Source organism: Carlito syrichta, unplaced genomic scaffold (genome assembly GCF_000164805.1).
Source record: "Carlito syrichta isolate Samal-C Ts95f unplaced genomic scaffold, Tarsius_syrichta-2.0.1 Scaffold301625, whole genome shotgun sequence".
In the NCBI taxonomy this organism is placed as follows: domain Eukaryota; kingdom Metazoa; phylum Chordata; class Mammalia; order Primates; family Tarsiidae; genus Carlito; species Carlito syrichta.
The window spans coordinates 509,756-522,830 of NW_007245721.1; the positions used below are offsets into that span (position 1 = coordinate 509,756).

At 45.4% G+C, this 13,075-nt stretch overlaps 1 protein-coding gene across 1 annotated transcript in view; it reads right to left on the minus strand.

Moving 5' to 3' along the window:
* LOC103257250 (store-operated calcium entry regulator STIMATE) overlaps nt 1–13,075 on the minus strand; it is a 60,952-nt gene that overhangs the window by 17,302 nt on the left and 30,575 nt on the right. The window contains exon 2 of the mRNA XM_008054981.2: nt 1,769–1,817. Within this exon, the coding sequence (XP_008053172.1) occupies nt 1,769–1,817 (49 nt within the window). The remainder of the gene's footprint in view (nt 1–1,768; nt 1,818–13,075) is intronic.

Sequence of the window (13,075 nt, forward strand, 5' to 3'; positions counted from 1 at the left end):
ATCCACTCACCTCAGCCTCCCAAAGGCGCGGGATTACAAGCTGAGCCACCGAGCCCAACTGAAATTTTATTATTTTCAGATAAGGTCTTGCTCTGTCACCCAGATGTAGTGCAGTGGTACGATCATAACTCACTAGGCTCAAGTGATCCTCCCACTTTAGCCTCCCCAGTAGCTGGGATTACAGGCATGCACCTGGCTAATTTTTAATATTTTTCTAAAGATGAGATCTCACTATGTTGTCCAAGTTGGTCTTGAACTCCTGGTCTCAAATGATCCTCCTGTCTTGACCGCCCAAAGTTCTGGGATTACCAGCATGTGCCACAGCATCCAGCCAAGTCTTTTGTTCTAATGAGGCAACTCTTAGTGAGCTCCTAGACAGCTTCAGGATGGGGCTATCATCAGAAAAATCAAGCTATGATTAGAAGTTTAGAACTTTCAGCCCCAATCTCCCATTCTCCAGGGATAAGAAAAGGGTTGGGGGCTGAGTTAATAATCAATCATGCCTACATGGTGAAACCTGCAAAAAAACAAAAAACAACCCCCCCCCCAAATTCCAGGGTTTGGGAACTTCTAAATTGGTGAACACATCCACACACTGGGAAGGTAGGACACCCCAAATCCTCAGGACCCTTCCAGATATCTCTCCATGCACTTCTTCATCTAGCTGTTCATTTGTGTCCTTTATAATAAACCAGTAAATGCAAATAAATGTTTCTCTGAGTTTTGTGAGCCATCTAGCAGATTACTGCACCTGAAGGGGGCCTGTGGGAACCCATAATTTTGTAGCCAAGTCAGACAGAAGGGTGGATACCCTGAGGACCCACTACCTGCTATTGTAATCTGAAGCAGGGGGCAGTTTGTGGGACTGAGCCTTTAACCTGTGGCATATGTACTAACTCTGATAATTAGTCTCAGAATTAAATTATGGGACACCCTGCTGGTGTATGGAGAGTTGGAAAATTAGTTGGGGGGAAAAAACCCTATACATTTAGTGTCAGAAGTCTTGTGAATAGAGAAATAGTTTTCCTTTATCCTAGGACAAAAGACTAGTTTGGGGGAGAGGAACATTTACATGGTATATATGACTGATCTCCAAATTAGATTTTTTTTGCTTGCACATAAAGACTATGGAATCTAAGAATGTAAACAAACCCTAACAATAGGTAGACACAGATGAAGAAGGCTGCAGCAGGAACTGAGGTATTTCTAGATATCTTCTATCTTCCAAAACTGGAAGCAGAGTGGTTATAAAATAATGGTAGGGATCAAATTTATCTGGGGCTGGGAGTGGTGGCTCATGCCTGTAATTCCAGCACTTTGGGATACTGAGGTGGGAGATTGGGAGACTGAGGTGGGAGCACTACTTGAGGCCAGAAGTTTGAGAGCAGTCTGAACAACGATGACAACAACAATAACAACAACAACAAATTAAAAAAATTAATTAGCTAGGTGTGGTGGTGTGTGCCCAGCTACTCGAGAGGCTGAGGAGGAAGGATTGCCTGAATCCAGGAGCTTGAGGCTACAGTGAGGCATGATCATACCAATGCACTCCAGCTTGGGTGATAGAGTGAGACACCAACTAAAAAAAAAACAACAGAATCACCTTCATATTATAAATAGTTCCTAATGAACTTAACTAATGGATTCCAAATTATGTCATGTATAATTTCTCACATTCTATCCCCTCTCCACTTCGACACCATGCTCCACCAACCCCTCCAAGCTCCCCAAAAGCATTCTAGGAATGAGTTAATACTTAAATACATACCATATCCTCCATGGACGTCTTTCATGCTTTGGTTCTCTGAAGCGTTTAACTGAAAGAAAAGACAGACATCAATAGCTTTCCAAAGCAATAACATAAAGCAAAATGAATATTACGAGTCGAGTTATCAGTCTACTCAATGTTTACACAATTGAATTGAGATACTTTTCCTTTTAACATGTGACAGTATACAACAAGCCCAGTGAAGGCCACGAGGCCCTGTATTGCTGATGACCAGTATGGTCTCTTCAGAACTGGACACTTAGGAAAAATGACTCCTCACAGCATGTGGAAAACTATTTTCTTCTTTGTGATAAGGCTCACTCAGATAAGGACTGGTAACAACAAAGTGCAGTGTAGTTGCCTCTAGCTTCAGGATGTGCTGTATGCAAGGCTAACCCATCCATCTACTTACATGTTTACAGAGTGCCTACTCCAAGCCAGGCAGTACAGATATAAAGGTAAAGCCAGCTGCCCAACAACTAGTGGGACAGGCATATACCATAGTGTGACAAGTGCTAGAGAAGAGGGAAGTCTGAGGCAGAATGATGGCACAAGGAAAGGATGACCAACCATGCCTGCCTGGAGGAAGGATATTAGTTAGGAAAGGCTTCACTGATGGGGGATGGACAAGCCAGGCCCTGAAGGTGGGGTAAGAGTTTGGCAAATAGACCAGAGAGGGGAGCACGGATATGTTCTGGCCAGAGCAAACACCACAAGCTAATAGGTACAGGGACATAGCATGGTAGAGTATGTTTGGCATAATTTAATTTGGCTTCAATATAGCAGGTAACAAGGAATCTGCTGGGGGAACAGCAGGTAACAGGGTGACAAATTGAGCAGAGGCCAAATGAGGGAGAGTCTTGAACGCTGGGCTAAGGAATCTGGAGTGAGTCCTGCAGGAAAAGAAAAGCCAGGGATGAGTTCTAAGTAGAGTCAAAGATGTGTCAGAATTAAGTCTTAGAAAGGGGGCTCTGTTAATTGAGTTCATGATAGATTTTGGGTGGAGAGAACTGAGGCAGGACTGCTGGTGGTGTCACAGCGTCCTAGGCAGTGACAGCAGGATTGGGGTGCTCAATCAGCAACAACCTGATCAGTCTTGGGTGGCAAAGGACTCATCAGATTTATGCCTGCACCTGGGGTCTGCAAACAACTATTTGAACAAGAGAAAATAAAAAGTTTCGAAGTTCTGTGTCCTCTACTGAAGCTCCAGGCAAGTAGTTCCACAATTATTCTACCTACTAAAACAAGCACTGGAAGTACTGCCTGCATGATGTTTTCCCACATGAAAGTACTAAGGAAGAAACAGACACCGACGCAAGCCCACAGAAGATGCCTTGTTACTAATGGTAGCAGGCAAAAACCAATTCTGGCAGAGTCCCCAGAAGCCAGTGAGGGTGCTGGAAAAGGGAGACTGAGAGGGAGAAAACAGTACCCAAATCAATAAACTCCACTCTCTGAATAAACACAGGCTGTCTCCATTTGCAAAGCAAGGACTGCCTATACAAAGAACTGAAATAACACGTGTGGTATTTAGAGAGGCATGTTGATAGAGAGAGAGATAAAAAAGCAGGTGGAGTTGTAAGGAGGTCTGTCATCTCACTGACACATCACAGATCCTAAACCTCAACAATGCCAAAGAATCTGCAGTTAAGGCCAAGAGGTTCTGCTCACCCGAACTGCTCTGAGAAGCAGAAGGCTCCTTCCCACAAGCATGCCAAGTCTCACTCAGTGGCTGGAAGCTCAGGAAGGAGATGTGGAAGAAACTGAGCCAGGACAAAACCATCTGGAGGGAAAGCCTCCAGTTAGGCCAGACACTTCATGCTCATTTGTTCCTCTGCTTCAGGGGAATCTGTTCCCATCAGTATAAAATAAAGGACATCAAATATATCCCGAGGAAACTGTCCTCGTTCCTAGGAGATGTATGCTGAAGAAACAGAGTGGCTGCAATTTACTTTCAAGTGGTTTAAGGGGAAAATTATACATTGTATAATATATATTATAAATAGTAAGTTACATTATAAATGGTTTAATTATTATACATTATAATTATAAATAAATATAACTAATTATATATCTATTGCTATAATTATACTATATTAATATGAGATACACACACAGAAAGTGCCAAAAAAAGTATACACATTTTAAGAAAAAAAAAAATCATAAAATTGTAATATTCAACATACACCAATAACAAAAGATGAATACAAGTCACATTTGACTTCTGCAATCACAAGAGTTGCTCAAAGTGGTTACCATCAGCGTCCAGACTTCTGATTATGGTGAACTAAAAGTAATACATAGATAACATCACTTAAAATGTGTATTCATTTTTTTTGGCACCCCGGTATGTATAAAGAGAAAGAGAAGCAAATGTAATTTATGGGCTGAACTGTGTCCTCCCTGCAAATTCATATGTTGAAGTCCTAACCACCAGTACCTCAGAATGTGACTGTATTTGGAGATAGGTCCTTTAAAGAGGTAATTAGGGTTCATGAGGTCACATGGGTAGGCCTTAATCTAATATGACTGTGTCCTTATAAGAGAAGATTAGGACACAGATGTGTGAATGCCCCAAGAAAAGGCCATGGGAAAACACAGTGAGGTGTTTTGAAACCTGCTTGCAAGCCAAGGAGAGAGGTCTCAGAAGAAATCAAACATGCCACTTTATACCTTCATCTCAGACTTCAAGTCCCAGAATTGTGAGAAAATAAATGTCTATTGTTTAAGTCACCTACTCTGAGAAATTTTGTTATGGCAGCCTGAGCAAACTGACACATGCAGCAACACAATATTGGTGAACCTAGGTGAAGGGCCTTTGGGTATTCACTGCACTATTATTTAGATTTTTCTGTAAGCTTAATAGTTTTCCAAATAAAAAGTTTGGGAAAAAACACACTCCGGAAGAATGAACTAGTACAACCATCCAAAAGTCAACTTGGCAATAGCTATCAAAATTTTAAATGCCAGGTTAGGTGTAGGCTCACAGCTATCATCCCTATACTTTGGGAGGCTGAGATGGGAGGATCACTTGAGGCCAAGAGTTCGAGACCAGCCAGGACATCATAGGGAGATCCTGTCGCTACAAAAAATAAAAATTATTTACTTTAAAAAATAAACATTAAAAATGCTAAATGCCCATGGTCCTTTAACCGGCAATGCACTGCCAGTATGTATTCTACAAGTATTACTGCAGACATACCAGAATGTATAAAGCTATTCACTGCATACTGTCATAACAGAAACTAATGCCTGTCAGTAGGGGGTTAGGTGTATACATCATGATACATACATTTAGTGCAATCCCAAGCAATTGCTAAAAACACGATAGATCTATATGGATTAATATAGAAACATTTCAAAATTATAGAATAATACACATACCATGATTCTGTTATGTTCATGTTTAATAGATATATATTTATGCTAGTATGATGCATAATTTTTCCCTAGAAGGAGATATAAGTGACTATTAAAAAGAGTTACCTTTGATGAAAGGAATTAGGGATCAGGGAAGTAGACTTTTGATATTCTAAGTGGTTTCAACACTCTTCCATATTCATATTGCTTTTATTTCAAAATTTAAAAAAGAAAAGACAAATCTGTCTTAGAGACTTAAGCTAATGCAGTAAAATGGGATGTGGAGAACCGGTGTGACCTATAGCTGGACTTTGGTCAAGGAATGGAAGGAAGGGTGCGTGCTGGGGTCCTGGGGCAGCCATATAGAGCAGCACCTTTGACAGAAGTCAGAATGGATTCAGATTCTTTTGAAGAGCAGAAGAATGGTCCCCACCATCTTCCTCTCCATCTTCCAAACCCTTTCCCTAGAACATTCCAGAGTAAAACACCTTTTGTTTTTTTAATTAAGGGAAAAAGACATATCAAGAGAGTCTCTTCAGAACTAATTTGGTAAGGAAAAATAACCCAGAAAAATTAATTCATCCATCCTGTCATGTTTTTTTGAGGGACCTGCTATGTGACAAGCCCTGTTCCGCAGGAGATGAAATGCACAAAACCCTTGCCTTCTTCACATTCTAGTCGGGGAGAGGAGCAACCTATGGAACATGGCAAGACAGTGACAAGTATGGAGGAAAACACTTAAGCAGGCAAGGAGAGAAGAGGGCTGGGACACACAGTGTGAACTCTAAGTGAGGAGGTACAAAAGGAGAGCCAAGGCCTGAGAAGGTACAGAGTGAGCACATGGGTCTTGGAGGAAGAGCTGCCCAGGCAGAGAGGGCTGGAGGCAGCAAGCTGCAGCAGTGTGTGTGGGAGCCCAGGTGAGGGCTCTGCCTTGAACTGGGTGGGTTGGGGGTTCCAGCTGCTGTGCATGGCAGCAGGGAGCCTGTGAGAGACCACTACAGTAACCCAGGGTCACATGCTGGGAAGGTCAGATTCTGGTTGTATCTTAGACACTGCGCTGTCAGAATTTGCTGACAGAGGGGATGTGAGTGTGAGGGAAGGAGAATGGTTAGGGCTGACTCCGAAGGTAGGACTTTACACTGCTCTACTGTATTGTGGGTTTTGTTAGAGGGGTGGTTGGGGGTAGTATGCTGGGAGACACAAGACTTTTCTGCAGGTAAGAAACGAGGAGGTGTCTCTGCATCCCTCGAAGATGGCGAACCAGGTACCCAGTACCACAGAACAAGCTGCTCCCCATGGCAGCCTGGCAGGTGCTCCCTCAAGTGACATATGAGACTCACACAGAGTGGTTCAAGCAGAGATCTGGGGCAACTAATCTTTCTTAATTAGTGGTGTTCTGAGGATGGAGAGGACTCAATCAGATGGAGTCAGAGGTCAAAGCAAAGTACAATCCATCCTTTCTAACACTCTGCATCTGTCACATCCTCCCCCGCCCCAGGTGGAGAGCTGGTGGAGGGGGAAGCAGGCACGCCTCAAGTGTAGGTCAGGCTCCTGATTCCAGAGCTGGCGTCAGTGGCTGATGGAGCAGTGCCTGAAAGAGCTCCCAGCAAGCAAGAAGAGGAGACAAGGGAAAGATGGAGACTAGGGGCCCTGCAGGGGCATGCAGCACTCAGTGGCACCACTCCTGTACACAGGTCCCATCCCCCATTCTGTTGCTTGAGTGATGCTCTGCGCCAATGGCCTCCAGGCCATGGTGAGCTCCTAAGCAGGTTCTTGGCCTTCGTGCACACACGTGTCCAGAAAATAGAAACAGGGTTCCATCAGTTCTGAAGAAGAGAAGCGGTCAAGAGCCTATGCTTCAGAGCCAGGCAGATGTGGCTCTAAATCCTGTCTCTGCTGCTATCTAGCTATGTGGCTTTTGTATACCAAAAAAAGGGGGTTAAGTTGCTATGATGTACCAGGTTGTCATCAGAATGAGAAGACAGATGAGAAGGCCAGCACTGATCACGTGCTCAGGAAGCAAACCTCATTCTACTGTCTCTACCCTGCACCCCATCTTGCCCCTCTTCCTCTGTGTCCACTCTCCCTACTCTTGGGGTTGTGCCACCTGTCCTGATCTCTGAGAAGAATGTGATTGGGTCTGCCAGCTGCAACTTGACCTCTCCACACCAACTCCCTCCCTCCTCCCTGGACCCTCCAGGCAGCTCATGGGCCCAAGCCTGGGAGGATCCTGTGATTCCCCTGGTGCTCCAAGCGTTCCTCTGTGGCTCTCTTCTGCCTCCTATGTTCTATCCTTCCTCCATAGCCTCCTCTTCTTCCTCTTGACTCTTGGGGAGAAGTTTCTCTTTTAGGCTTCTAGTCTGAGGGTCAGCCAGCCTCCACCACCAGTCTCCCAGTGACACTCCAACTGCAGTCTGGCCCCATCTGCTGGTCCCTCATAGCCATGTTGTCTCCTACCCACCCTGTTAATACAGTCTGGCTTTGCCATTTCTTGATAGAATGGATGTGCTTTCGCCTCTGGAGTTCTTTCCTCTCTCCCACTCAGTCTCCAAATTCTCCCAATCTCTGCGAATTCTGCAAATGAAGAGTTTTCTGGATATGCCTCTTTCCCCATTTCCAGCACCAAAGCTAGTCCCAGCCCTCATGATTGCTTTCCTGTGCCAATGAGACTGCCTCCTAACAGGCTTCCCTGCCCCGGTCTCTTCCATTGCCTTTCCCACCTATCCACCATGCATTTCACCTGCGCTGAGTACTTTCCTTGTGCTGAGGATACGATAATGGACAATACCAACATGGTCCTTGTCCCCAAAGAGCTTTCAGTCTAATTATGCTACACACCATCTAACTTGCCTAAAACACAGCTCTCACCTTCTCTAATCTTATTCACTTTAGAATTAAAATATATCTTTTGGAAAAGGTGAATATATGGAGAGTACATAAAATTCAAAGAGTATATTCTCTTACTAGTATCTGTACAGTATATCTTTTTCAATCTCTCTTCTTTCAACTTCATACTTAAGGTGGGTCTATTGTAAGCAGCATCTAGGTGAGTTTCCTTCCCCAAAATCTAACTGGCAACTATAGTGGCTGAATGCTGGTGTCCAAAATGCAAATACCTGCAAATGTGACCTTATTAGAGAAAAAGGTCTTTGCAGATATAATTAAGTTAAAGATCATGAGATGAGAGTATTCTAGATTAGCCAGGTGGGCCCTAAATCTAATTATATATATCTTTTTTTTTTTTGAGTTGGAGTCTCATACTTGCCCAGGCTGGAATGCAGTGGCACGCTCATAGTCAACACAACCTTGACCTGGTGGGTTCAGGCGATACTTCTGCCTCAGTCTTTCAGGTAGCTGGATCTACAGACATGGACCACCACACCTGGCTAATTTTTTTTTATTATTATATATTGTAGAGATGAGGTCTCACCTAGTTGCCCAGGCTGGTCTTGAACCCCTGGGCTCAGGCAATCCTCTTGCCTCTGCCTCCCAAAGTGCTGGGATTACAGGCATGAGCTACCATGCCTGGTTTATACATATCCTTGTGTGAGAAGGAAGAGTAGAGACACAGGGAAAGAGAAGGCCCTGTGAAGACAGAAGCAGATTGGAGTTGAACTGCCACAAGTCAAGGAATCCCTGGGAGCGTGGCCCTGCCGACATTATGAATCTGGAGTTTGGGCCTCCAGAACTGTGAGATAATACATTTCTGTTGTTTTAAGGCAAGAAGTCTGTGATTATTTGTTATGGCATCCAAAATTCAGAGTACAAAACATACTCAGTGGGAAATCCTTTTCCATTTGAAATTCCTGGTCCCTCTGTTTCCCTTCTTAGGGCCAACCACTGTCCTCCAGGCCTTGCATAACCTTCCAAAGACATGCTAGGCCAGCACACAGATGCACAGATGTCTCTTTAAAGACAACAAATGGTCGTGTGCTTTATGCAGTCTAACCTGTGCTGCTTTCACTGAAAGCTCCCTGGAAGTAGGTCTTACCTACTGTACACATGCTTCTACCTCTTTCATTAGTGGATACATGGCATCCCTTGGTGTGGCTGGGCCATCTCTGATTAACTCTATGAACACTGCTGCCATGAATGTTCCTGCCGTGTGCTGTCTCAGCCTGCATGGGCACATATTGGAGGGATAAATTCCTAAAGGTGCACTTGCTGCATCAAAAGTTATGTGCAGCTTATCTTGTCACACTGCTCTCCACAGAACCTGTGCCAATTCACGTGCCTGCCAAAAACACTTGAGGGCTCATTCCTCCCCACTCTTGTCAGCATGGTGTATCAGCAAACCTCCTTGCCTTGACAATTTGATCATTGAAAAGGCTATCTCAGTATGGCTGCAGCAGGCACTCATCAGTCACTTGGGTGCCCAGGCACTGGCAAGGCATGCCACCACCCACCACTTTGAGTGGGCTGGCAAGATGCCCAGTCTTTCCCAATTGCACCTGCTTGCCTCCTCCCATCATGAGCTCCCATCATGAGCTGGAGGGTCCTCCTATTCCCCATTCTCACACCATCCCCTGAGAATAGCAGGGCGTGGTGCTTGCTCTTCCAGAAGTTTGGGCCATGCTGCTGGTGTCACACTACAGGATGCAGTTACAGACCACCTAACTCTGTTTCACAGGGCAAGCACATCACTGACTACTGACCTACCATCACCTTACTGGTTTTCCATACACCATTTTGACTCTGCATGTGCAGGGCAGGCACCAGGTGCTCCACTCCCCCGCCTTCCTCAGAGCTTGGCCCGAGCTGGAGCTTCACATGTACCTGCTGACTGGCAGGAGGAAGCTGGGATTTTACAGATGGGGTTTTGTTTTATGTCACAAAGAGATGGCGTTAAAAGTAAAAAGAGCCACAGGAGTTGGAAGGGATGTAATTTCCACACAGCAGCTACAGTCTTCTTTAGAAAAGGAGTCATAAAAAGCACACCCATTTTGAGATCTGTGGCTGCACAATTTAAGGGAGCCAACTGGTCAAGCACCGGCCACCACCAAGAGAAGCAGTCATGAGGACTGTTGTGGGCTTCTAGCAGATGAAGGGAAAGAAAGTCTTATGACAGGGAAAATAAAGACAGGGAAACTAGGACCCAGCTACCTGGTGGTATAGTCACTTATGCCCCTCCTTATCTGATGGCATTTTTAGACCAGCATGTAGTGGGTGGAAAATGGCCCCTTACTGAGGATACTTTGCAGAAGAGGTTCGTGAAGCTGACAGGTTTCTTGGCAGAAAGCTGCTCTTTGCCACAAAAACCCACCGAAGCAATTCAATTAAATGTTTGTAGCCGGGCTTGGTGGCTCAGCCTGTAATCCCGTGCCTTGGGAGGCTGAGGTGAGTGGATTGCCTGAGCCCGCGGGTTTGAGACCTGCCTGGGCAGACGAGACCTCATCTCTACAATAAAATCAAAAAATCAGCTGGGCGTGGTAGCGCGCGCCAGTAATTCCAGTTACTCGGAAGGCTGAGGCGGAAGGATCGCCGGAGCCCAGCAGGCGAGGCTGCGGCGGCTGGGAGCGGCCACTGCACTCCAGTCTAGGTGACCGAGTGAGACTCCAACTCAAAAAAAAAAAAAAAAATTTTGTACTGTTACATCTGAAGTGAAATCCTAAAGTAGGAAGGTGACCACAAACCTCACAGCAGCCACCTTAGCTTCTGTTTCAAAAAGAGAAACAGGAGTCACTTTAGATCACTCTGCTCTACAGACTGCAGGAAATCAGTCACAGGAGCTCTACTGGGACATAAAACCGCTGATCCCTGTGTTAGACTTCAGACCTCAAAATGTGAGCAAGCTTCCCAACTCTTGGGAAAGGGAGCTATGGAGGCAACCAGCTTAAGCCAGAAGTCTGTATGCTTTCTTGTTTATCCCTGGAAAAAAATACTCCCCTCTGATGACTTGGAGCCAGAAAAACACCCATAGTTTTATAGTCCTCTGCACCCTCCTCTGATAGCCTCATTTCTCAAGCTTTATCACAGGCCCACCCATGCCCTGTGCAACACAAGCTACGGCTAAGCATTAACAGACTCTTCCCCAGGGCAAGTGGTAGGCAGCGCACCCCTAGCTGAATATCAAATACAGTAGCAAACAAGCTGCCACCAGGGCCAGCTGTGGTCAATTCATAAACATGGCAGTGTGGATTCTAGGTCAGAGCCAGAAGGGTCCTTGAGTGTCCAACCCCCTCAGTGTAAATGGTGTACAAAACAGTGGGGGAATGGGTAATTTGTCCAGGATCACCCCAGGAGAGGAGTTGGGAATAAAGACAAGTCACCCGAGCCAGACCTCCTTTGAGTTCCTGCACCTTCCCTAAATTATAAACGAACATCTCAACAGCCAAGTCCCATCCTAAATCCCCTTATACTGGTACTCCATCATAAGTCACAGGAGGCAGAGCTTAGTGCCTGTGAGTATGAGCTCTGGGTTCAAAATCTTGACCCCTGAGAGTTGCTTAACCTCTCTAGGCCTCAGTTGACCTCTATAAAATGGAAGAAATTATAGAACCCACATTATAGGAGTATTTTTTTTTGAGTTGGAGTCTCACTCCTTTGCCCAGGCTGGATTGCAGTGGCATGCATGCTCATGGCCACCCCAGTGTGACCTGCTGGGCTCCGGTGATAATTCTGCTTCAGCCTTCTGAGTAACTGGAACTATAGGCACGTGCTACCACACCCGGCTATTTTTTATTTTATTGTATTGTATTTTATTGTAGAAACAAGGGCTCGCCAAGTTGCCCGGGCTGGTCTTGAACCCATGGGCTCAGGCAATCCACTCGCCTCAGCCTCCAAAGTGCCGGGATTACAGACTGAGCCACTGAGTCCAGCCCTTATAGGAGTATTAATAAGGCAATATACTTAGAGTATTAGAACTGTGCTTTGTACTTCCCAAGCACCACGCACATGTTAGCAAAAAGTAGTAGTGGTATTACTAGTCAGGGAAGAGTAAATCCTCAAGCACAAAGGCCAACTGCAGAAAAAAAGAAAGTATACATCTGGTTATAATTTGTGGCCTCCCTACATATCTTTCTTTTTTCCTTCTAAATTATAAATCATTACAATACGTTTGGAAGCCAGAGAAAAAGAAAAGTTATCCAGAATGTCACTGTCTGAACACAACCAAGATCACTGGTTGTTATATCACTGTATAATAGTTCTGGTTCCAAATCTCCTTCTGGCCTGCACTTCCCATGAGGGAACAGATCAAGCTACGGTATCTGATCCTAGGTCTTTTGGCCTCCCTCAGCCCAAAGGCTGGCTACTGGAAAAACCCTCTGGATGCTGGTGCTGAGAGGTGAGCACACAAAAATGGCGACAGGCACACCCTAGGCCCACGCAAGAGAAACATGAAGGCATCAAGACTCACAAGCTCTAGGCCTGCAACTCTCTGCCCAGCTCGAGGGTACTAGTGACCCCATGTGAAGTGGCCACATGGCACCATGGCAAGCATGCAGTTGTGGTCCTAAGGAAGGCCAAGTGGCAGGCACTCCTCAGGCTGGGCAGCCCAAGGGCAGGAAAGCCCTCTCCTCTTGCCTCACCACCAGCAGGGCAGGGGCACCGGAAGCGCTCAGGAAACACTGCAGGACTGACAGGAAGAAGGGCTCAAGACTGACTGCTGAAGGATACCTCATGCTGCTCTTAGCTGATGACAGGAGATGCACTGTGAAATCAAGTCAGAGACACAGGATTTCTTCTGTCATCAGTGAGGAAAAAAGTAGAAATGAAACACTACCCATTCAAGAAACACCATGAATGGAGACACCTGTTATCACCCTCCAATTCAGCAGAAAAAGCAGGTTGGTGCCACCATCCACACGAGCAGGCTGAAGCAATTCAATCAGCTATTGCCATCTCCCTTCATATAGGAGCCATGACAGTGTCACATGCTCAAAAACAAGACTTTTTTTTTTTTGAGTTGGAGTCTCACTCTGTCACCCAGACTGGAGTGCAGTGGCC